General features: G+C 42.3%; 1 protein-coding gene across 1 annotated transcript in view; it reads left to right on the forward strand.

The window, feature by feature from the left end:
* Positions 1-25,561, forward strand: part of ADAMTS9 (ADAM metallopeptidase with thrombospondin type 1 motif 9) — a 167,899-nt gene that overhangs the window by 25,239 nt on the left and 117,099 nt on the right. Inside the window, exons 4-8 of the mRNA XM_066613881.1 lie at positions 18,785-19,074; positions 21,266-21,349; positions 21,790-21,914; positions 23,570-23,610; positions 23,730-23,835. Coding sequence (XP_066469978.1) covers positions 18,785-19,074; positions 21,266-21,349; positions 21,790-21,914; positions 23,570-23,610; positions 23,730-23,835 — 646 coding nt within the window. The remainder of the gene's footprint in view (positions 1-18,784; positions 19,075-21,265; positions 21,350-21,789; positions 21,915-23,569; positions 23,611-23,729; positions 23,836-25,561) is intronic.

Genomic DNA, 25,561 nt, shown 5'->3' on the forward strand with positions numbered 1-25,561 from the left:
ATGGATTTTTCCTCCAGAAACTTGTCCAATCCCCTTTTAAAGGCATCCAGGCCAGATGCTATCACCACATCCTGTGGCAAGGAGTTCCACAGACCGACCACACGCTGAGTAAAGAAATATTTTCTTTTGTCTGTCCTAACCCTCCCAACACTCAATTTTAATGGATGTCCCCTGGTTCTGCTGTTATGTGAGAGTGTAAAGAGCATCTCTCTATCCACTTTATTCTTCCCCTGCATAATTTTCTATGTCTCAATCATGTCTTCCCTCAGGCATCTCTTTTCTAGTCTGAAGAGGCCCAAACGCTGTAGCCTTTCCTCATAAGGAAATTAACCTCTCCTCATAAGGAAATTAAAACATACATCTGGTTTCTTTTGGATGTCCCCATTCTAGACATCCAGTTTTCTTTTGAATCCTTTCTAGTTGTTGGTTTTTCTTTAAAAAAATACCCTTAGAGTACTGGGATATCAAAACTATCTAGTTTTATTTTAATAGAAAGACTTCAATTTTTGTTGTGTAGCCCATACCCTACTCTTAGATGACTGTAAGTGAGCAAGCTGTCTCTCACAGAGTTTAGGGGAGTGCTTTCACTTAGTACATAAAGGGGACTGCAATGAGGTGTTTACTTGGTTTGATCAGGAAACTTTCTGGGCACTTACAAGTGAGTTGTTTAGTCTGTAGTTGTTGTAATTTGTTTGTTCGCTCTTTACAGGGAGGGGGCAGTTTCACTCAGAGTTGTCATACATTCATTGACTCTTTATATTTTCCCTGCGCTTAAATCATCACATTTATTAATAGAAAAAATTGGATGTTTATATTTCAACAGCACAATGACCACTGATATGGACTCTTGTTAGTTCTACTGTTGTGTCTTTTTTGAAACATGCATACTCGGACCCATCAGACCATAACCGAAACAGAAGGGATAAGCTAGAGAGGGTCAATGTGATGTGGCCCCAAAACAAGCTGTATCTACTGTGGAAGGAACATTGCCATGCTGTACAGTGGAAAAGCAACTGGCTAGTACTGCAAGATATATGTCTACTATACTGCAGAATCCGTTACAGCAATGGAAGAGATTTCCACTGTCGTAAACTGGCTGCTAACAGAGTGCGGAGTGCTCCATCGGCAGCCATTTTGTGTGTGCTGCTACAACTCCGCTGCCAGACTCCGTTGCACCCGCTGGAACAAGCAAGCTATGGGTGGGTTGGGAGGGTATAGGGCAAAACTGGGCAGGGGGAAGAATAAGGGAGGAGGGAGTGGATCCAGAAGCAATGTCACACCCTGGATCCCTGCTCTCTTTTAAAAACCTGCTTGGCCCTTTCTTCTCCTTGAACTTACGTGAGCTAAAGAGCTGGTGCAGGTTGGAGGAGACGTATTGCAGAGCAGGAGGCTTATAGAGGAGTTAGGAGAAATAGTTCCCCTTTCTCTTTCCCAAGTCTCTCAATCTGTCCTCCGTCTGCTGGATACAGTCCACTCCTTTTGGGGAAGGATAAGATTAGACTCAAAGTGTCCTTGATCCTTGAAGACTTAGTGGCTACAGAGTTTCTTGTTCCTATGGTTCAGAAGCTTTTTGAGCTTGGCCCCTCGGCTGTAGGGTAGTGTGCAACAGTTTGGAATAAAGATGAGAAAGGTGGTATATAAATAAACAAATGAACTATATCACTAAGTGCCAGAAGCAGAAGATGCTGATGAACAGTGCAAAGGCTGGTTCTGTAATCTGATATCTATATTGTCATTCAGCCCCTGATTCCAAGACAGGTTGGAAGGCAGCCTGCAGCTAGAGGGGATGACTCAGCCCCTGAGTCCTCCTGAGCTCTTTCTGTCACTTTTCTCTTGAAGGAAAAACCTAGAATCTGGAGTGTTTCATGAACTGCCATGCTTCAGAAGACACTTTTGCCACCTGCCCACCCCTGCCATTATAGTGTATCTTTGTGGAGATCTTGATTGTTAGCCACTTTAGGAGCCAATCTGAGCTGAAAAGCAGGGTATAAATGCAATTTATATTTATAATATATAAGGGAGGTGCATGGGACGGTGGCAAGAAATAGGTCCTACTCAGTAGTGGCACTAATGCTATGGAACTACCTCCCCCTTGATCTGTGAACTGCTTCCTCCTTGGAAACATTCCAGTGTGGCCTGAAAACTTTTCTTTAAGATCCATATAATAGCTAACAAGAAGGTTCAGGGGTAAACCTTCCTATGGTCCTTCAGACAACTTTTTCACATTGACTGGAATAGTGGGTAGCTAAGTGGAGCAGAGCCTGAGAAAGAATAGTGATGCTATAAGAAAGCTAAGAGAAGAATCAGGAGTGAAAGAACTTACTTTACTGCAGGTGCCCCCCCCCCCAATATCCACGAGGGGTGAGTTTGTGACCCCACTGTGGATATAGGAAACTGGATATGGGGAACCCTATCTCCACTGCCCCCCAACAGCACTCCTTACCTTCATTTATGTTTCTGGTCAGGTGGAGGAATTGCATACTTGTTTTACCCAGACGGTATAGCCCTCAGGGGCTGGGGATTAGAATAGGCCCTCAGTTTGGCTGTACTTGTCGTAAGAGGCGACTAAACACCCACCAGGTAGATGGGACTCGTCAGCCTGGGAAGGCAGCTCATCTGAGAGAAGGAAAACTCTGATCCCAAACCTCCACTGCCTTGTGGCTACATCCAGTTATGGAAAAGGCTTCAGGAGTCAACCTTGAGGCAAAATCCGGAGCCGGAGTCCCTGAGGCAGTTCATGGCTGAACACAGTCACGTTCTGGCAACTCCTGCGACGCCGCTGGAACCAACCGTATTGGCCTCTGCCTTTCCATTGGACCATTTCAGCGACGTGGAGAGGGGGGATTTACTGCATGGGTAACAGCCTATCCTCCATACCTACTTTACCCAGGCTTCGCGCACTGGAGAGGACACTCTGTTCCAGAATCACCATTCAGAGCATGACACCATAGTCTTCCGAGACTGAAGGATGCCAACAAGAGATAAACAGAAAACTTATAGCAAGACAAGCAGCATATAGCCCCTGCAGTTAGAGGGCACAACTCAGCAAACATTAACAGGAAACAGGAAGCACGTTTGCTGAGCCGTCCCCTCTAGCTGCAGGTTGCCTGTCAGCTTCGCTGGCTGACAGCTTTCTTCTTATAGCGTCTGGGTAAAACAAGAAGTACATGATTCCTTTACATGACTATAAAAAACATAAACAAAGGTAATGGGCATGGGAGAACTGCGGGGAAGCACAGATAACCAGATCCACAGATACTGGGGAACATGTGTGTGTATATAATGACTGTATTGAAGTTTTGATATGCTACTTTTATATATATAGAATCTCTTTTCGTTCCCTAGATGGGATGCTTACAATGATCAAGCATGTCTTGCTTTCTTTAAAGTTGTTGGTAGTGAGAGATAGTGAAATAGAGTGCTGTATTAGAGGTAAATGCTGTTAAAAATCCTTGTAGTTAGCATGAGAAACAAGTCAGACTTTTTAAACTTTTTTTTTACAATGTTTAACATCTTAACTAATGCTGGAGGTGTCTCACACTAGGTTGAAGAGGGAGTAAGATGAGCAATCTTTTTGAGGAACCAAAGAGATACTGAGCAAAAGTGCATCCACCTGATTTAGTAATTACTATAGTGGTGGGCAGTATTTCTCAAACTATGGGTCGAGACTCACTATTCATTTCAATATTTCATTTCAATATTTTATTTTTAATGCATTAGGGCAGTGATTTTCAACCTTTTTCATTTCACGGCACACTGACAAGGCACTAAAATGGTCAAGGCACACCACCAGGTTTTTGACAATTGACAAGGCACACCAAGCTGCCAGTGGGGGCTCACATCTCCCATTGCCCCTATTAATAAATGACCTTCCCCCAAACTCCTGTGGCATACCTGTGGACCACTCGTGGCACACCAGTGTGCCACGGCACAGTGGTTGAAAATGGCTGCATTAGAGCGTGGTATGTGACTACATTTGGGGAAATGTTACAGACCTGTACTTTTAACAAGCTACTATACATATTATTTTAACAGAGATAATAAATGGGACTTACACCTGGGTAAGTGTGGGTAGAATTGCAGCCTAGGATTGTTAAGAATTTTCCTGCTTGATGATGTAACTTCCAGTCATGACATCACTTCTGGTGGGTCCTGACAGATTAGCATTCTAAAAAGTGGGTACCAGTGCTAAATGTGAGAACCACTGGTAGTGGGTATTCTGTGTTATAATACTATTCTGTTGTGTGTGTGGGAGAGGGAACCATAGATCAACACAGTGTGCATGCATTAGATGTATAACATCCCATGTCCACTGTGCGTGTGCGTGTGCGTGTGTGTGTAATGTCCAGCTCCCTTGTTCTTGAGTCTAAGGTGCTTAGGGGTTTGCTGCCATGGCACCTTTCTGAAAGTATCAGTGGAAAACAGTCTTATGCAAAATTCTATGGAAGTGTTGCATGAGATGCTGAGGAGCTATTGCCAAATGAGTCCAGAATACCTTGACTACATTATATGTAATATAAATGGTGGTTTTCACTTTGGTAAGCCTAATTACCATTTGTCATTTTTGTGTACTGCAGTTTTCTAGACCTTTTTATTTATTAATGTTACTAATGGCAGTGGTAGTATTCTCTCTGTGTTCTAGCTGTATCTTTTTATTGCTATCAACGCCTGTATTTTTAATAAGCTATTTCTGGTGTTTCCCTCTGAGTGCTGTAAATGATTTTAAACATCTTGTTTTCTTATTGCTTGACCTTTCCTTACAATTATTCTGTTTCCTTCCTGACTTCACCTTTATGTTTTCTAAATCTGTAATACAAGATGCCTCCTTTTTTTCTTCATAGCATTTTTCCTTTGACCTTTGTTTGGTATAATGGCAGGGTCTGCCTCTGGCCGTGGTCGCTGATAAGAAGTAATTTCTCATGTGTTGGGCGTGAAGATGATCTGTTGGTTTGTGAAGGCTGACTCCTCCATTCTTAGTGAAATACCAGGCTGGTTGCACTTATCTTGCCTTTTAAAACAGTTACATCAGAGATTGCAGAAGAATAGATCTGATGTTCTTCAAATCCCACTGTGTCATAAGTCTTTCAGAAAAAGGCGAAGCATTTGGGAAAGGCCAGCCACTTCAGTGACCTTAAGTTACTCATCTCATTTATGAGTCAGAAAGTGATCAGAGACCTCTCTTTCTCAGAGACCTCCCTGTCTTGAGGAAGAACTAAAAAGGTTGTTATAAGGGGTGGGGGAAAGGACTTCCACCAATTCTCACTGTGGTGGCAAGAAATTGTTCTCAGCATGGTGCGACCTCTGGGAGAACGTGTAGGATCTAACGCCAAAATCTTTCTTCCTCTCTTAGCAGTGACTGATAAGGCGAATTGGGGGTGACAGAAAAGCTAAGGGCATTGTCTAAGATTATTTCTTTCTTCACTTCCATGGACATAGAAACTCATTCAGGCTTAACAACATGAATTTAAACACCTAATGGGAATTTTGTGCTTTAAAAAAAAAAAATGAAATCAAATTCTTTTTAAAAAATGGATCAAATATAGTTTGAATAGTTTTCATTTACATGTTTTTTCCTAACGGTTTAGTTTCCACACTTCCCTCCACCAAGGGAAATAGTATACTGGATTAAGGTGAACAATGTGGAGAAAAAGCCAAACTAAGGGCACAATCCTAACCCCCTTATGTCAGTGCTTTCCAGCACTGGCATAGTGGTGCCAATAATAATAATAATAACTAGGTATTTATATACCGCCTTTCTGGTCATCGGATTACTCATCTGACTTTATTCAAGGCGGTTTACATAGGCAGGCGTTTACAATCATAGAGGTTCTCTCTTTCAAGAACCAACAACATTTCAGATGGATCTTCCTGGTTTGGTCTCACTTCTGGCCTCCAGTTCTCCCACGCAGGCTGGCAAGCAGCTCCATCTCTCACATGGAGGCCGGCCAAGACGCTTCTTGCTCACACCAAGAGCAGGTGGAATCACTCGGCTGGGCTTGTCAGCTGCTTCAAGGTCTCGCCATTCTCAGCCTTTCAGGGAGCTGCCGGTGTGTCCTCAAACTGGCAACCTTCTGATGTTATCTTCGGGCTAAAGGAGGCTCTGCCCTCTAGACCAGACCTCCTGCCAATGGGACGTGTGCTGCATCCTGCAGTTGGGTGTCACTCATGGAGGCCTCCTCAAAGTAAGGGAATGTTTGTTCCCTTACCTCAGAGCTGCACTGCCCTTATGTCAGTGCTGGAAAGCATTGACATAAGGGGTTAGGATTGTGCCCTTAGTTTGGCTTTTAGGGGCTTTTAGGGGTTAGGATTGCGCCCCAAGTGTGTCATTATTAATAACCATAGAGTAAGCCCAGTGAGGCAGCAGTCCTTTCATTTATTTATGTATTGGAAGAATATCACCTGCCTCACAGCCTAATCCTGAGCTGCCCAGCGCCTAGAGGAGTGGTGGTGCCAAAATGGCTATTGCTGCATCCTATGGGCGCCAAAGCAACCACCAGATTCTCCTCTGGGGAAGGGAGCATTTGTCCCCTTTTCCCTGGGCAAGGTCACAGACCCCGCAATGGGTCTCCTCCAGTCTGCACCAACTATTTTGTCGAACTTTTCAGCCCAATCCGTGAGTGGGTGAGTGAGTGAGTGAGTTACACTCGAATGGTTTCTCTATTACATTAGACACACACTAATGCTTTACAGACCCCGCAATGGGTCTCCTCCAGTCTGCACCAACTATTTTGTCCAACTTTTCAGCCCAATCCGTGGGTGAGTGAGTTACACTCTAATGGTTTCTCTATTAAAACTCCAATACAGTGATTTTCAACTACTGTTCCATGGCACACTGATGTGCTGTGGAAGATCTGCAGGTGCGCCACAGGACTTTGGAGAGAGTCATTTATCAGTAGGGCAAATGGGGAATTTGAGCCCCCTACCAGCAGCATGGTGTGCCTTGTCAATGGTAAAAAAAACTGATAATGTGTCTTGACAATTTTAGCACCTTGCCAGTGTGCCATGAGATGCAAAAGGCTGAAAATCGCTGCTCTAATCACTGCTTTCTGTATTACATAGCTGAACCTGACACCAATAATTGGTGTGTTTTGTCAGTCTATGACTACAATTACCACAATTGTATGTGTTGCAGATTTGAAAACTGCTTCTCCAGCTAAAATTATGAATAGTAATGAATAGACTTGCTGTTTTCATTTTTGATTGGGGGGTATTGGCTTGTTTAGAATTAACATTTAATTATGTTTGTATAGGGCTGCTGTTTTGCTTTGTGGTATTTATACTGCTACTGTTTGCCATCTTAAATAAAAAGGCAGTGCTGTGTATGTATAAACCGTTGCAATGATCAAATAAAAAAACAGAGGTACTTAAAACCTTCATAAAGGCAGGAAAAAGAGAGTGAATGAGTAAGTATATTTGCTGGCATATTTTTCCAGTCTTGCCTTTGTAATATGCTCTCAATTTTGGAGTCCACATTGCTGAAAGCATAGACCAAACTTGGCTCTCTTTGTTGGCTGTGCATTTGACCAGGTATGGAAATGGAACTCTTCTTAGAGTTGACCCCATAAAGTCAAGGTTGAAACACTTTAGCAGAATGTGGAAGGTTGGATTACTGTAGCCCCTATTATGTACCTGGGACTTTTAAAGAGTTTTTTCAGGTATAGCAATACAGCTTCAGTTTCCAGTACCTCCAGCCCTAGCAGTTTTCATTAGCTTTTGTCAAAAGGTCCTTTGAAATAATGGAAATGCTATAATGGGTACATTTAGAGATAAGCTGAACTGAAAGACACCTTTGTTATCAAAATTTTAGGACTAGCTCCACCACAAGGAAAGAGCCAGGATTTTTAGAAATGTTTCCTATGGTGCCATCACCTTTCTGTCATCCAAGAAAACTTTTGAATAGATATTTACTATTCTTTCTTTGCTTTATGTCTCATTTTTCACTTTTTTTAAATTATAGAGTTGTCATGGCCTCACATCAGGTTGATTGAAGCTCAGCAGCTTTCTTTTTTTCCCTTCAGGCAGGGGGTTGCCCTCCTTTTTACCACGTCTGTCCCATTAACACTTCTTCAGAACTGGCCATTATGGGGAGGGGGAGAGATCCTCCCCATGTTGGCCTGTTTTGAAGAAAGGTTTGTGGGGCTGGAGCTAAGGAGCACCTCTGGAGAGCTACCACCAGCACAAACACCCAGAGGACATGACACCAGCAGACTCCAGTTTGTCTGCTACACTGGTAATTTGGCAGGGGGAGGATCAAGGGTGCAATGAGAAGAGAAGCAGGCTGGACCACAGGCAGTTCAGGGGTGGGGTGGGAAGGGCAGAATTTTGGTAGCAGCAGCAGTAGTTGCCAAGATCCTATTCCACCAGGTCTGGCCTGACACATCCCTTTGGATCTACTAGATTTACACCAGCAAAAGAGATCTGAGTAGGCCAATTGGAGACCAGGGAGCATCAGAGTAGGTAAATAAAAATGTTTTACTTCTATGCTGCTGCCTGGTTTATTTCTATGCTATGCCCCAGCCAGCCTGCAGGTTGCAGTGGAGGATGCATTTGAACCATTGGATCCTGCAGGCTGGCCAAGCATAGGATTGGGTCCTTAGGTAATACCCTCTTGTTTAAGAGTAGACCCTTTTGCCTATAATGGGATTTACTTCTGAGTAAACATGTACACAGTAGGTTTGTGTCTTTAGACACTTACAAATGGTAAGAATGTGGCAACTCTACTTGTTTTTGGCAGGGTTTGTTGATATATTTACTACCTTTATATAATGCTTTTCTGCCTTGGCAATCAAGTGGTTTCCAGTTTAAAATAATCAACAACAGTTACATGTGCTGCAATGGTCTGCAGGTGTGCCATCGGAGATTGAAGGAGAGTCATATATTAGCAGGGCCATTGGCAGATATGAGCCCCTGGCCAGCAGTGCAGTGTGCCTTGTCAGTTGTCAAAGAAACTGATGGTGTGCCTCGACAATTTTAATGCCTTCTCAGTGTGCTATGAAATGAAAAAGGTTGAAAACCACTGCTTTGCTGGCTCTTCCTCCCCCTCAGAGGGCAGTAATTCAGTTATTGGTTCTATGGCTGCTATGAGGTGCTCAGTCAGCTTGAAAGGTATCAGAGGTTGGAGGTTGCAATAGTGGCTCTTGCTGGCATTTCCTCTCACAGGGCAGTCAGTGGTTCTCAGGGTTCTTTTTTTCTTTATTCCCCTCAGGACACACAGAAGAAGCCCTTGAGAAGGTGGGGGAGAGGTTGTCCCATAGTCTTTTCAGGCCCATGCTGGTCTCTTCAGGAGCTGAGATGACCTGGCCTGGATGCTGTTTCTTCTCCCTTTCCCTTGGAATACATAGGTCTTAGAATAGGTCTTTCTTGGGGAAGTTGTAGCCAGGATATTTTGTTTGTTTGTTTGTTTTGCTGGTCCTGCTATTGTGTCTTTACAGTTTACACAATCGAGGCCTTTGCTGTACTTTGACAAGTACCGTATTTGCCTTTGCAGTACTTTTGCATGCCTGTCGCGTTAAACAGGCTTTCCCTATCACTTTATCTCCATGCCAGGAAAAGTTTAACAGTACTTTGACAAGTCTTTACAGTACTTTGACAAGCAAAGTACTTTTCTTGGTATGGAGATAAAGTGGTAGGAAAAACGTCACTGTTTAATATGACAGGCGTGTAGAATGTTTACGTGACAGCAGTTAAAAGCACAGGAGCAAGTTCATTAAAAAGTTGTCCATTTTGTGTCACTGTGCTTAAGTTCTGACAGCTTGCCTTGCCAAAGATCTGTATGACCCATAATAGAAAAGTGACTGCTGCTAAGAAGATGAAATGTGGTAGAATGCTGAAATGATTTCATCTAAGATTATGTCTCTAAACTGTTTCTCTACACGGCAAGCCTTGGTGTTGTCTATTCTAACCTGTTTGCTTATTAAAAAGATGAGTTGTTAAAGCCTTCTTATGAGAAAGGCAATGTATGAATGCGCTTGTAGTTCTCAATCATGTTTTATACCAGTGGTTTTCACACATTTAGCACCAGGACCCACTTTTTAGATTGAGAATCTGTCAGGACCCACCGGAAGTGATGTCATGACCGGAAGTGACATCATCAAGCAGGAAAATTCTTAACAATCCTAGGCTGTAATGCTACCCACACTTACCTAGGAGTAAGTTCCATTTACTATCATTGTTAAAAGAATATACATAGTAGCTTGTTAAAAGGTCAGGTCTGTAACATTTCCCCAAATGCAGTTACTTACCACTTACCATCAACTCTAATGTATTAAAAATAAAATATTGAAATGAATGGGGACCCACCTGAAATTGGCTCGCGACCCACCTTTGAGAAACATTGCTTTATACAATACTATAGTCACAGCAAAAGAGATTTAACAGCCCATTCCTATTTTGGGCACCTGTGGTGGCGTCATTGGCCTAGATGCCTTTAAAAGGGGATTGGATAAATTTCTGGAGGAAAAATCCATCACTGTTACAAACCATGATGTGTATGTGCAACCCCCTGATTTTAGAAGTAGACCACCTCAGAATGTCAGATGCAAGTGTGGGTACCGGAATGCAGGTCTCCTGTGGTCATGTGTGCTCCCTGAGGCATCTGGTAGGCTGCTGTGAGATACAGGAAGCTGGACTAGTTGGGCCATTGGTCTGATCCAGTGGGGTGGTTCTTATGGGAGGTAAATGGAAGGGATTACTTACCTCTCCTGTGCAGTCTAGTTGCCTCCCCACTATATGCAGTTTAGTCTCTGTTGGCACCAGTGCATTGCATAAACTGGCAGGGTATAGGATTGGGTCATAAGTGTTTCACTTCCTAGCAAATGAAATAAAGGACAATTCTAAGTATGACATCTTTCAACTAGTGCAGTGATTTTCAATCTTTTTCATCTCATGGCACACTGACAAGGCACTAAAATTGTCAAGGCACACCATCAGGTTTTTGGCAACTGACAAGGCACACCATACTGCCAGTGGGGGCTTACATCCCCATTGGCCCTACTAATAAATGATCTTCCCCCAAATTCCTGTGGCACACCTGTGGCCCACTTGAGGCACACTAGTTAAAAATGGCTGAACTAGTGGAATAACTGCAGTACAAACTTTAAATTTGTTTAACCGCCTTTGCTGATTCACAGTGATCTCTGGGAACAATAATTCTGTGAGAGATTATTAGTGCACTTGGATGTTATAGCTTTAGTTTGCAACTCTTTCATTTGGATAGGTACTTCTCACAGTTTTCAGGATGCCTTGTGGGGAAGCCATAATAGATATCCATAAGTAGATAATGTTTCCTAACCTATTGCTAATATTGGTAGAAGTTACAGTTACAGTAATTAGAAGTCTGACAGTGCAATCCTACCCATGTCTATTTAAAAGAAAAATCCATTAAATTCAATGGAACTTACTCCCAGGAAAGTGTATATAGGATTGTTGCCTGCATTCTCAGTTTCTGTATCATTCTTTCATACTTCATCATAACCATACTTGTTATCAGTTTGTTTTTTTTAACCTGACTTCAGTGGCATTCTGGTATCTTTTCTGTATGTCAATCAATCAAATCTCTGTTATGGTTACAGACCTGTGTAGCTTCTATATGTGTGCATATTTCCAGTAATTTCAATTTGCACCTTTCTACCAGAACTTGTGAAAAGTTATTTTTTTCCCAGTTTCCTTGTAGTTATGATGAATGTTAAGAAGAGAGAAAAAAACTGTCCTCAAAATTCCACAGAAGAGTAAAAGGAGCAAACACCTCTCTAGTTTAGATTGCTTCTGTTGGAAGCTGTACAGCTTTGTGAAAGGGAAGGCCCCCATGTTGCTGCCTGGCACCTTCACCACTGTGGTAAAATGCGATGCATAGCATAACCTGTTTGCTGTAGATATACACAACGGCGACACCGCTTGGGATTGTGCCAATCACTAAGAAATGTCATTTTCAGCCCACAACACGTGTATCCGCCTGAAGGTATATTGGTTAACATTTGATAAGCTTTGTGAAGGTCTGTGAAATAATTAACTTCCTAGTTATTGCATTTAGCCTCAACAAGGCTGACCCAGGGTAGCTTGAGACCTTTCTTTTTTCAATTTTAATGAACCTGAAACTGAATAGGATTGCTTTTGTTGCCACATGCTGCATTTAGGGGTGTAAAATACTTTCAGTTCCAAAGGACAAGTGAAAATGGAAGGGATTAGAGTGACTGAAAAAAAGTGATTGCCTTTTTTCAATTTCTCAGTTTAGCATAACAATGCTTGTGGACACAAGGGATAATGTATAGTGTTGGGTTGACTAGTCACATATTGCCTCAATTCTAGGCCTGCCACCTGGTGCCTGTTTGGGGCATTAACTTGCCTGCAGCACAATCCTGTACATCTCTACTCGGGAGTAAGTCCCAGTGTGGTCAGTGGGACTTATATCCAAGTAAGTGTGCATTAGATTGCAGCTTTGGACTCCTAGATTTTATCTTTAAAAAAAATGTATCTAACCCTGAACTGTGCAGGCAAAACTTTGCCTTATTATGTAAAACACCAGCCTGTTCTACCTTCTACTGTTCTAACCAATGAAGGAACTTACAATTAAGACTGACTTATAAAGGCACTACAACTACTGGCTAATGAGACGAAAGCAACAAGATTTCTGTATAACCCTCATTTATAGCTTGTATGTGTGTGTTTAAGGCTAAAAAGGACAACCAGCAAAAAAGAGCACTGGCATAATACAATACAAATTTATCTAAATGTGGTACATTTATACAGCCTGATATTTTTGTTACACTTCATGTCAGAGGGTAGGATTAAAAGGTAGGAACAAATGCCAAGATTACAGACATGGGAAGTTTAGGTACTGTGTGGTTTGGAAAGCGCTTTTTTATCCACACTTTGCAAAAGTTTTTGTCCTTGAAGACGAAAGATGAAATACCTACTTGATGAAGGTACATATTTTTAATATGTACTTTAAGTCTAAGACATTCTTGAAGGAGATGACATACAACTCTTAGATGTTTGCCAGGTTTGATTGTTTCTTAATTCCCTAATATGGCTTATACATTTCCCTGTAGGCTCAATGGGTTGTGAAAATGCATCATTTTGGCCAGCGTCATGGGATTAAAGCAGAACTTTGAAATAAACTGGATCCAAAATTTAAAGTCGGAGCCTTGATCTACAGCACTGGTTCCCAAACAATGGTCTGAGGACCACTGGTGTATGTGGTCCACGACAATTCCAATTTTTGCCTCATGGCACTTTGCAACACCATAGGCTAGCGCAGTGGTTGCTGTGCCAACATAAGCACCAGTTAGGACTGCACCATTCACTATCTAAAATTAAAGTGGCATTAAACATCATTGCTCCCATTCTAATTTAAAATAATACAATATATAAGATAGCACTATACAATAATATATTGTATTCCTCAATATATAATAATATACAATATTCTTCAATATACAATAATAAGATAGCAAATTTTAACTATATAATACGGTTATTTTTTCCGCATACTTTCTTTTGCACTCATAGTAGTCTTCTTGTTGCTCTCTAAGTATGCAGGATAACTTATTTTGTTCTGTCGTCTTTAATATTAAAAGTGAAAGTTCTTTTGAATTGCAATCCTATACACACTTTCCTGGGTGTAAGCCCCATGAACATAATGGAACTTTATTCTGAGAAAAGACATGCATAGGATTGTGCCCTGAAGTTGTACTATTACATGACTTTTCAGGTTCCTGTGGCACAGAGTAATAAAAGTGACAAGGAAAAATGATGTACATATTTAAGGGCTGCCATTCTACTGCCAAAGTAGAGGAAGTCATATGTAATTGACTTTGCTTTCAGGGTTAGGACCTGCATCCTGATCTAAGGTAGAAATCCTTGAACGTGTCTGAATTTATAACTGAGGCTTGCAAGTTTTGTAGGTCTTAAGTGGATGTTGAAAGTATGAATTGTGTTCAGTGTGAGAACAGGATGGAAAACATACAACATGATTGACTGTAGTACTAGAATGTTATCATGGATTTATGGTTATGTTATCATGGGCAGGAGGTCTGGTCTAGAGCGTAGAGCCTCCATCTGCCTGAAGATAACATCCACAAGGTCGCCAGTTCGAGGCCACCAGCACCGTGCGACCTTGAAGCAGCTGACAAGCTGAAGCCGAGCTATTCCATCTGCTCTGAGCGTGGGAGGATGGAGGCCAGAATGTGAAGCCAGATCGGAATGAAACACCTTGAATGTAGTGGTTCTTGAAAGAAAGAACCTTCTTTCAAATTGTAAAAATCCCTATTTAATAAGGGATTTAAATAAAAGCCTGCCTATGTAAACCGCCTTGAATAAAGTCTTGAATAAAGACCAAGAAAGGCGGTATATAAATACCTGTTATTATTATTATTAATTTCAGGGACTGCCACTGGAAATATTTTGTAACCGAACCTGACTCTTGTGCCCCTGACTGGTTGCAAAAACCACCTGGAATTTTCAAGTGTTTCCCCAAGTGTGTTCCATCCCAGCAAGTTCTCATGCCTGCCTCCCCAAATAAACAAAAAGTACCTAGGGGAGGGGATAACAAGTTATAGGAAGGACCAACTCTCATACAGGATTGTCATAAGAACATATAAGAACATAAGAACAGCCCCACTGGATCAGGCCATAGGCCCATCTAGTCCAGCTTCCTGTATCTCACAGCGGCCCACCAAATGCCCCAGGGAGCACACCAGATAACAAGAGACCTCATCCTGGTGCCCTCCCCTGCATCTGGCATTCTGACATAACCCATTTCTAAAATCAGGAGGTTGCGCATACACATCATGGCTTGTACCCCATAATGGATTTTTCCTCCAGAAACTTGTCCAATCCCCTTTTAAAGGCGCCTAGGCTAGACGCCAGCCCCACATCCTGTGGCAAGGAGTTCCACAGACCAACCACACGCTGAGTAAAGAAATATTTTCTTTTGTCTGTCCTAACCCGCCCAACACTCAATTTTAGTGGATGTCCCCTGGTTCTGGTATTATGTGAGAGTGTAAAGAGCATCTCCCTATTCACTCTGTCCATTCCCTGCATAATTTTGTATGTCTCAATCATGTCCCCCCTCAAGCGTCTCTTTTCTAGGCTGAAGAGGCCCAAACGCCGTAGCCTTTCCTCATAAGGAAGGTGCCCCAGTCCCGTAATCATCTTAGTCGCTCTCTTTTGCACCTTTTCCATTTCCACTATGTCTTTTTTGAGATGCGGCGACCAGAACTGGACACAATACTCCAGGTGTGGCCTGACCATAGATTTGTACAACAGCATTATAACACTAGCCGTTTTGTTCTCAATACCCTTCCTAATGATCCCAAGCATAGAATTGGCCTTCTTCACTGCCGCCGCACATTGGGTCGACACTTTCATCGACCTGTCCACCACCACCCCAAGATCTCTCTCCTGATCTGTCACAGACAGCTCAGAACCCATCAGCCTATATCTAAAGTTTTGATTTTTTGCCCCAATGTGCATGACTTTACACTTACTGACATTGAAGCACATCTGCCATTTTGCTGCCCATTCTGCCAGTCTGGAGAGATCCTTCTGGAGCTCCTCACAATCACTTCTGGCCTTTACCACTCGGAAAAGTTTGGTGTCATCTGCAAACTTAGCCACTTCACTGCTCAACCCTGTCTCCAGGTCATTTATGAAGAGGTTGAAAAGCACCGGTCCCAGGACAGATCCTTGGGGCACACCACTTTTCACCTCTCTCCATTGTGAAAATTGCCCATTGACACCCACTCTCTGCTTCCTGGTCTCCAACCAGTTCTCAATCCACGAGAGGACCTGTCCTCTAATTCCCTGACTGTGGAGTTTTTTCAGTAGCCTTTGGTGAGGGACCGTGTCAAACGCCTTCTGAAAGTCCAGATATATAATGTCCACAGGTTCTCCCGCATCCACATTCAAAGAATTCTATAAGGTTTGTGAGGCAAGACTTACCCTTACAGAAGCCATGCTGACTCTCCCTCAGCAAGGCCTGTTCGTCTATGTGTTTTGAGATCCTATCTTTGATGAGGCATTCCACCATCTTACCCGGTATGGATGTTAGGCTGACCGGCCTATAGTTTCCCGGGTCCCCCCTCTTTCCCTTTTTAAAAATAGGCGTGACATTTGCTATTCTCCAATCTTCTGGCACCATGGCCGTTTTGAGGGACAAGTTGCATACCTTAGTCAGGAGATCTGCAACTTCATTCTTCAATTCCTTAATAACCCTTGGGTGGATGCCATCAGGGCCCGGTGACTTATTGATCTTTAATTTATCAATGAGGTCTGAAACATCTTCTCTTTTAACCTCTATCTGACTTAACTCCTCGGTCAGGAGGGGCCGTTTGGGCAGCGGTATCTGCCCGAGGTCTTCTGCCGTGAAGACAGATGCAAAGAACTCATTTAATTTCTCTGCCATCTCTAAGTCTCCTTTTATCTCCCCTTTCCCTCCCTCACCATCCAGAGGGCCAACCACTTCTCTGGCGGGTTTCCTGCTTCTAACATATTTGAAGAAGCTTTTATTATTCCCCTTAATGTTGCCGTCCATGCGTTCCTCATAGTCTCGCTTGGCCTCCAGTATCACCTTCTTACATTTCTTTTGCCACAGTTTATGTTCCTTTTTATTCTCCTCATTAGGGCAAGACTTCCATTTACGGAAGGAAGCTTCCTTGCCCTTCACAGCCTCTCTAACTTGGCTGGTTAGCCATGCGGGCACCCTCCTGGATTTAGTGGAACCCTTCTTTCTTTGCGGTATACACCTCTGCTGGGCCTCTATTACTGTTGTTTTAAGCAGCCTCCATGCACTCTGGAGAGTCCTTTTCCTTAGCTGAAATTCATGACATACAGGCCCGGCAAGGCTATTTTCCAGCGTTGTAGTTGTGGGAGAGGTGACGGCATGAGAACTGTCATCCAGTGTATCTACTGTATTCATTAAGTGTGTACATGTTTTCCTCCACCAATAAGGCTTGTAGGTTACTCTCTCCTACTTTGGCTGGACTTCTGGTTAGCTGCTTCTTTTCCTGTCTTCTTGTTCTGTCTCTATAATAATGGCTGTATTTTTTTTTCTTAAAAAAAGCTCTTAAAAGTCAGTTTTACTGTGCTCAGGACTATAGCTGTGCTAACCTTAGTGTACCCCCCCACTTGTTATCCCACCCCCTTTTCTGAAAGCAAATCTTTTTTTACTTGAAGGGATAGGGATAGTTGCTCTCCTTTTGCTAAGTGTAAAAGAGCCACCATTTTAAAGGTGCCTCAATGCACAGTTACAGTTAGCAATATATAAGTCATTCAGTGGCCTACCGTTAAAAAGCTCCTGCAGTACTCATGGGATTCAGTTTTCATTACAGCTGTTGGCCGCTACCCATCCTTATGGCTGCGGGAGCTCCAATGTATTTCAGAGGATATAGAGCTCTCTAGGCTGCAAGGGTTTCCCCCTCAGCTTCCTTTGCTTCATATACAAAGCAGAGCATCTGGAACTGCTCCAACCTCTTAAGAGGGCTGAACTATAGTCTCTGTTTACCATGTGATGGTGAACAGATATTGTGTGTAGCAACAATGTGGGGCTGCAACTTGAATCAGAGCCATAGTGCAGAAGTAGAGAGTATATAACCCATTGATACAATGTCATTCAGTGGTTAAATAGCCACTTTTGGTGTTGGGGTATGAAAATAGCACAGATGTAAAGAGTTGCATGCCTCTACCTCCACACTCCCAATACCTCCAAGCCACCTGGTGGCTACACATGAGCAAAGCTAAGACCCATACTACAGTATCATGTGGTAAGCAGAACCTGTAGTTTCAGCCTGATTCTACACATAAGTGAAGTAGTAAACTGAGGCAGTAGACCTTCATACTGCTTAAGGAGCTCTAATATGAGGTGGGAAATCATATTTTTGAATCCACCTCCATGTAAAAAAGAATTCTGCAAGAATATATCAGCAAATCAAGGAAAATTTGAGTTAAAACCTTTTCTTCAATGTACTCATTTTACTGCATGCGGTTAGTTCTTTTGCCTGAGCATTCCAAAATACAAATGCACACCTGTAGTCTGAATTGAAAGTGTCCAGAATTGTACCACCTCAGTTTATCAACTTTGGGCACAATCCTAACCTGTGCTGGAGCAGGCAAGCCAGGAGGCTTGCGCTGCATCCAACACAGGTTTGTCAGCTGCAGCGGCTCAGCCATGGGCAAGGGGAAGCTCTTCCACTTACCCGTGGGTAAGGGCTGTGTGCCCCAATGGGTCTCCTTGGGACCTGCACCACCTCTGCAGGTAGTGCAAGTCTGAGGAGAACAGAGCGGCTGGAAGGCGCTCCGTTCACTCCGGGGACAGGGGTTGGGATCCGGCATAACTGCCAGATCCCAGCCCAGCTCCCAGCGTGCCCGCCCATGGGCCCACCCTCCCCTGCCCTCCTCCCGCCCAGAAACGCCCCCTCCCCATGCCTTATCTTTGCCGCTTGTGTCAGCGCGCTCACGATGACACAAGCGGCAGCACGGGAGCCGCGGCGGAGGCTTCTGCCTCCATCCGCGCATCGGCGCATCTGAATGCACCGACGCGGCTCCTGCCTAAGGTGCCCGCTCCTTTGGGGCACCTATACCAGCATAAGTGGCATAATACCGGTTAGGATTGCGCCCTATCTCTATGAGTAATATGTTGATTGGTTCAGAAAGCCTGCTTGCTGAAGCACTCCTTGCAAAACATAATGCACAAAGGGCTTTGGAATTGGGAGCATTGTCTTTTTGAAGCATTACTAAAAAAAAAACTCTTAATGTTCTTTTAATTTTTTTTTCCTTTTCAAACTGACAGGGCATGCAAAAAATCACAGAAAGTTCAAGAGGAAAAGCAAGATGAGACAATGGCCAGCAACTAGCATATTATCTGATTTAGGGGCACTGAAATCTAGCATAGTTTCTGAGCAATTTCCTGCTACCAGTAAGAACAAGACTGACAACATAAGGGAAAAAAACACTCACAGAAGAACCAAGAGATTTCTCTCTTATCCTCGATATGTGGAAGTTATGGTCGTGGCAGACAGCCGGATGGTCGCTTATCATGGAGGAAATCTACAACACTATATTTTGACATTAATGTCAATAGTAAGTATTCAAATCAGGATTGACATGGAATTCATTGGGGGCAGGTATTACTAGGCTTAAATGAAGGAGTCTGTTTTGCATATAGCTTCATTAATACATGTGAAAGTGTAGTAAGCTACAGGTGTGCCCCCTTATCCATGGGGGTTCTGTTCTGGAACCCCCCATGGATTGCTAAAACCGTGGATACTGGTGAATGCCTGTCCTCACAGTCCACACCACCTGCTGGAGGTGAGGGGAGCTCCACTGCCCTTGCCTCCAGAGGGGCTTCTGAGCTCAGCAGAGGCCAGGGATGTCCAACTAAGCTCAGAAGCTTAAAAAATGTGACTTTCACAGAGAAACTGGAAATGATGCTTTTAATGCCTTACAAGGCATTGGGAGGTCTGCCAGATCAAGAATCCTGTGTTGGGCCTCTCAACTCTGCACCTGCAAAACAGACAGCACAGACTTAAGTAGCCCCATTGTGGGACTTGGATCTTTCCCCCGGGGAAGGAGTCAAGTGTCCCCTTACCCCAAGGAGACTCTGGTGGCTGCCCAGCGTGCATGGGATATAGTGGCAGCCATTTTGGCGCCACTGCTCCTCTGGGCTCCAAGCAGCTCAGGTTTGGGCTGTTAATGCCCTTAATGGACTCAAGTAAGGTAAGCAGGATTTTCATCTCCTCACCAAAGAAAGTACCTGAACTGTATGGTTGCTGCAATTCCAGGCTATGACTTCTGGGCAACTACCGAGAGTATGAGGTGTGGGTGTGGAGGTGTCTGGAATGGGGCATATTGTCAAGCTGGGATGACAGATTTTCTTTTTATTATTATAATAAATAAAAAATAACAGTAAAGTTATTTACATGCCACTTTCCAACTGGAGAAGTTCGCAAAGCAGTTTACACAGTACAATAAATCAATTTTATTTTAGGGACTATTTTATTTTGGGGTGAAGAGGGACAGTTGCTCTCCCTTGCTAAATACAAGTGGACACCACTTTGAAAGGTGCCTCTTTGCCCAGTTAGCAGGGACTAACATGTTTGTCTATTATTTGTAGCAGCAAAATTGTAAACAGTTTCACCCATGTTGTCAACTACTGTATATAGTCCACATTCTTCCTCCTTAGCCTGTAACATTTTGTTCCTGGAGTTTTTGTCCGTTTCACTCACTGCTGTGTCTGCATATTGGCCTTTCTTGCCCTGAGGAGACAATGCTGATTGAAACTCTTTCCTAAGGAACAAAATTAAATTACGTGTAGCGTAGGCCAATGAAGTCATGAAAGCAGGGCAAGTGAGGGGTGTAGATTGTCGGGAAGGAAGAAGAGGCAAAAGTTGACTGATGACAGTAGGAGGGAGGGAGTGGGGCAGCAGAGGAGAAAACTGAGGAAAAATAGAGAGAACAAAGGAAAGAAGGCCACTAGAATACTGAACTATACATGTTTTCGAGTACAAAGATCATGCCCCCAAGTTTAAATTATTCATTTCTTATAGATTTTGAGGGGCTGAATACAAATATGACAAAGAAAATGCAAGATTGGCTATGGTTTGTGTGAGATCTGCAATACATAGTGCATAGACATGTACTGGTAAATGTTCGCTTCTTTCCCACAAACTATGCATGCAATGCATTTAGTTTCTCCTAAACTAGAGCCAGTCAACAGATTTCATTGTCATTCACATCATGTTCAGCTCATCAAAATTAGTAAAGATTAGTTTTTTTTCTTCATTTCAGAGGCAAATTGTGCATTGTCCAGTGTAGTTACAACCTCAAAAAGCAGAGAGCGAGCACAAGCAACAGAATGTAAATCTGAAAGGAGCTATTTCTGCCCATATACACAACAGGGATCAAATGTGTACACCTGTGGGCTGGGCAGGAAGTTAATCAGCTAGCAACAGTTACCCAACACCATGCCATAGAACATTATTGTACTTTTGGTCACTTATATTTTTGCATTGTTCATTCATTATTAATTGACTGTTTTAGCTGTTTTTAATTTGTAAGATGCACATACATAGATATACAATAGATACATATTCTGCACTCTTTGAATGCAAAGTGATTGCCATCTGCCTCTCCTCATCCATAATTGAGAACTTGGGTACACCGCAGACTTATCAGCTGTAACCTTTTTTTAATGGACAAAACTGCTGTCCTAACGTTTTGCTTGCTTGTATACTGTTAACATTCAACTTTTCATAATTTATCTTTTATGCAGGTAGCTTCAATATATAAAGATCCAAGCATTGGAAATTTAATTAATATTGTTATTGTGAAATTAGCTGTCATACAAAATGAACAGGTAATTACTTTTTGTTCTCTCTCAGCATGTCATGGACATATCTCAAGCAAATACAAAATGTATTACCAACTTATTGGTATTCCTGCAGCAAAGCACTTCACTCTTGGGGGGAAAAAAGAAATTGGGCTTGCTAAGACTTGTGTTGCTGAAAGCACTGTTTGCCCTGAAGGTTGTTTCTTCAAGTCCAGCATGGTTCATGGTCATCCCTACTCTTCTTGTGAAGGCTTTGAACTTTCAACAATTGTTTGATATTTGTTTTTAGTGCAATTATATGTTGTTTTCTAATTTTATCTTACTGGCACACACTTTGAGACCTGTTGTCAGGTAGAAAGGTGCGCACGAATAAAGAAATAAATTAATAACTAAATCATGCCCATAGGTAGGAAGGGGGAAATAGAATGAATAGAGAGTACTAATGCTGCTTTATATATTATAACTAGGAAGGCCCTTCCATATCGTACAATGCTCAAACAACATTAAAAAACTTTTGTCAGTGGCAGCAAACCCAGAACCACCCTAATGAAGATCACCCAGCTAAACATGACACTGCTGTGTTGGTGACAAGGTATGTCATGAGTAGAATTGTTGGTTTTGCTATAATAACCATGCACTTATATCTCACAACTGTTACGCATGATATCATCAGAGATTATTGAGTCTTTATGACATGAGAGAGGATAAGTTATTGTATTCTTGCTTGGTTTTGGAATAGACTCCCAATTATGTGGAAGGAGCCATAGGAGCAATAGAATTTCTGGAGCAAACAGACACACCATTCAGTTCCCATTTCACCATATAGTTAACTGGGAGTCTGTTCCTACTGGGAATCTAAATCCATTGGGACAACGCTCCTTCCATACAGCTTTGTTGAGGCAACTGCTGCAGCACTATACACAATTTTGTTATAAGTGAAAGTTCTTCTAAAGCAACACCGGTTACCAATAAAGATCATGTTTTTACCACAACCTTTTCAGATAAAAGGTTTTTAGAAAGGGTTTTAAAGCAAAGTGTGGAAGTGGCTTTATTGATACATAAGCATTTGCACTGCAGATGTGAATGTGGACCATGATCTAACATGTACGCATCCCTTTTTCATTTTGCTCTTTCTCCCTGTTACAAATTGTGCTTTAGAAGAGTGAGATTTTTCACACACAGTTTACCAGTTTGTTCAGATCTACTACTGCAGTGAAATAGAAGGGGGGAGGAAAACCTGGATGTTCACATGTAGCAGAGATCTACTTGACCATAGCTATAGATTCTGAATGAAGTAAATATTTGTGCCTGCTTTAAGTTCTAAAAATATACTGTATCCGCAGCCCATATTACTGACTAAACACCAGCTCTTTTTAGTGGGAAGAATAAGGAGATCTCTGATCTGTTCAGTTTATTGATGCAATATACTTGGAACATTATGGACTATGGTACAGAATACATTACTGTTACCACCTGCCTACATAATTTTAGATCTGGCCAAATGCCTTATAACCAAGAGGCATTGCCAGTTACCTCTAGAACGTAACATAACTTGGATTTTCTTCCAGAGTGCACAAAAAAGTGAATGAAAAATCTCACTTGTTTGCGTATTTTGGTTTTAAGTTTCAGACAGACAGTGATTCAGAGCAACGCAAAGAGTACCCAGTTAACTAAATTGTGCAGGGCTTTCAGGTTTTGTTTTGGAAGTTTCATTGAGGTGATAACTCATGCTTCAAATGTATATGGTTTATGGTGTTATTTGAAAATATTAAATATCACACTACGCCTGCAATCCTAACCAACTTTCCAGCACTGACATAAGGGCAATGGAACTCTGAGGTAAGGGAACAAACATTGCCTTACCTTGAGGAGGCCTCCATGACTGCCCCCCAATTGCAGGATGCAGTACATTCCTCATTACATGACATCCCACATTACAATTGCACACCTATGCCAGTGCTGGAAAGTTGGTTAGGATTGAACCCTATGTTAAATATCAATGTGAAAATAATCAGTCCATGATAGCAACCCTTTTACAATGCAAGATAGATCTTACTCTTCCTTTTTAATCTCCTTTCTGCCTGGAGCATTTCAAATTGGGAAAGCAATATACTGAAAGAAATTAAAAAGAAATACCAGATGAAGATCCCACAGCAGTATTATTAAATGGCACATATTTATTGTTGTGTTTTTTTAAAATGGTAACTTGCATGGAAATTAAAAGCATCGAGTCTGTTTTGCTTTCAGACAGGATATTTGTAGAGCTCACGACAAATGTGATACTTTAGGTAAGCCTAATCTCCTTTTTCTTACTCTTTAAGGTGATAATGTTAATATGTTCTTGACATAATGTTTTTGTTTAGATAGCAAGCTATAACTATTTTTTGTTCTACTTTTGGTTTCCTAGGTCTGGCTGAATTGGGTACAGTCTGTGATCCATACCGGAGCTGTTCAATTAGTGAAGACAGTGGACTAAGTACTGCTTTTACAATTGCACATGAACTTGGCCATGTGTATGTTCCATAAAAATATAGATATATTTACAAAGACTGCAGTAGGTCACCTAAGACTCTAGGTTGTATGTTGAACATAATTAATTTCGGAAAGCAAAACACCTGAAAAAAGAGAGCTTCATGGGTGCTGACCACTATTTACTATGATGTTCCTACTTCTAATCTTATTAGGGGTACATGCAACCACAAGTTGATCTCCTGTATAGTTCAGGAACAGAGCAAAGCGGTTTTTCCTATATCTTTGCTTCTGTCACAAAGGAAGAAGCTATAAACAACTGGTTTCCTTCATGGTTAATGTGCATCTTGTGGTATGATTACAAGTAGCAATAACAGTTAATTGTAACTAGCCATTGATTCTTTTTTGAGACTGTGTACTTTCATCCTGAGATATGGATGCCAGAGAATTCCAAATGCTGATAATCCCATTCTAGGAAAATTTCCATCCTAGTAACATTTCTTTGAATACAAAATATAATTGCAAATATTTGTTTAGTCACAATGCATAAGCCATGAGAATGTTGTAAAATCCAGTAGCTGGTAAACAATATTGTAAAATTGGATTTGCATTGTTCTATTGTTTGTATCTTTATTTTAAAAAATACTTTACTAGAGAGCCCAACACAATGTTAGGTAAATGGCTGCTTTTTTATTTTCCAAATGTCTGAAATCATGGTTGGCAACCTTCAGTCTCAAAAGACTATGGTATAAGCCTACAGCACCTGGTATTCCCAAGCGGTCTCCCATCCAAATACTAACCAGGCCTGACCCTGCTTAGCTTCCGAGAACAGACAAGATCAGGCATGTGCAGGGTAATCATGTTATGAAAGTAATTGCTACATGTGGAGTTTCCTTGTCGGATATCTCCCATGAGATTACATAAGAAAAGCCCTGCTCAATTAGAGCAAAGGCCCATCTAGTCCAGCATCCTGTTTCACAGTGGCCACCAGTTTCCTCTAGGAAGCTCAGAGGCAGGAAAAAAGACATACATCTCTACCATCATTGCTCCCCTGCAACTGCTATTCAGAGGCATGCTAACACTGAACCTGGAGGTAGCACATAACCATCATGACTAGTAGTCATTGATAGATATATCCTCCATAAATTAGTCCAAAACCTTTGTAAAGCCACCCAAGCTAGTGGCTACCAGCACATCTTGTGGCACCAAATTTCACACATCAATGATGCCCTGTGTGAAGTAGCACCTCCTTTTATATGTCCTAAGGCTCCTACCAATCAGTTCCACTATATGACCCCTGGTTCTAATATTGTGAGAGAAGGAGAAAAGCTTCTCTTTCCACTCCGTACGTAATGTATAAATCTCAATCATGTCCCCTCTGCCTGATTTTCAAACAAATGCCCCAAACATGTAGCCTTTCCTCATAAGATAGGGGCAGGCAGCCCTCCTGTATTACATGGTTGGCAACCTTCAGTCTCGAAAGACTATGGTATAAGCCTACAGCACCCAGTATTCCCAGGCAGTCTCCCATCCAAGTACTAACCAGGCCCGACCCTGCTTAGCTTCTGAGATCAGACAAGATCGGGCATCTGCAGGGTAACTCTGGTCTCTTAGCAGTGGGCAGCCCAGTCCTACCTAATTCCCTGTTCAGTGAGGCATTGGTGCCTGTGTGGCTTCTGCTGCATCCTGTTGAGGATTTTTGGCTGCTGGAGGTCACCTCAGGGTAAGTCTCAGCAACTTCTGTGGGACAACTTGGACCTGCACCAGTGA

This window comes from Tiliqua scincoides, chromosome 2 (assembly GCF_035046505.1).
Source record: "Tiliqua scincoides isolate rTilSci1 chromosome 2, rTilSci1.hap2, whole genome shotgun sequence".
Classification (NCBI taxonomy): Eukaryota; Metazoa; Chordata; class Lepidosauria; order Squamata; family Scincidae; genus Tiliqua; species Tiliqua scincoides.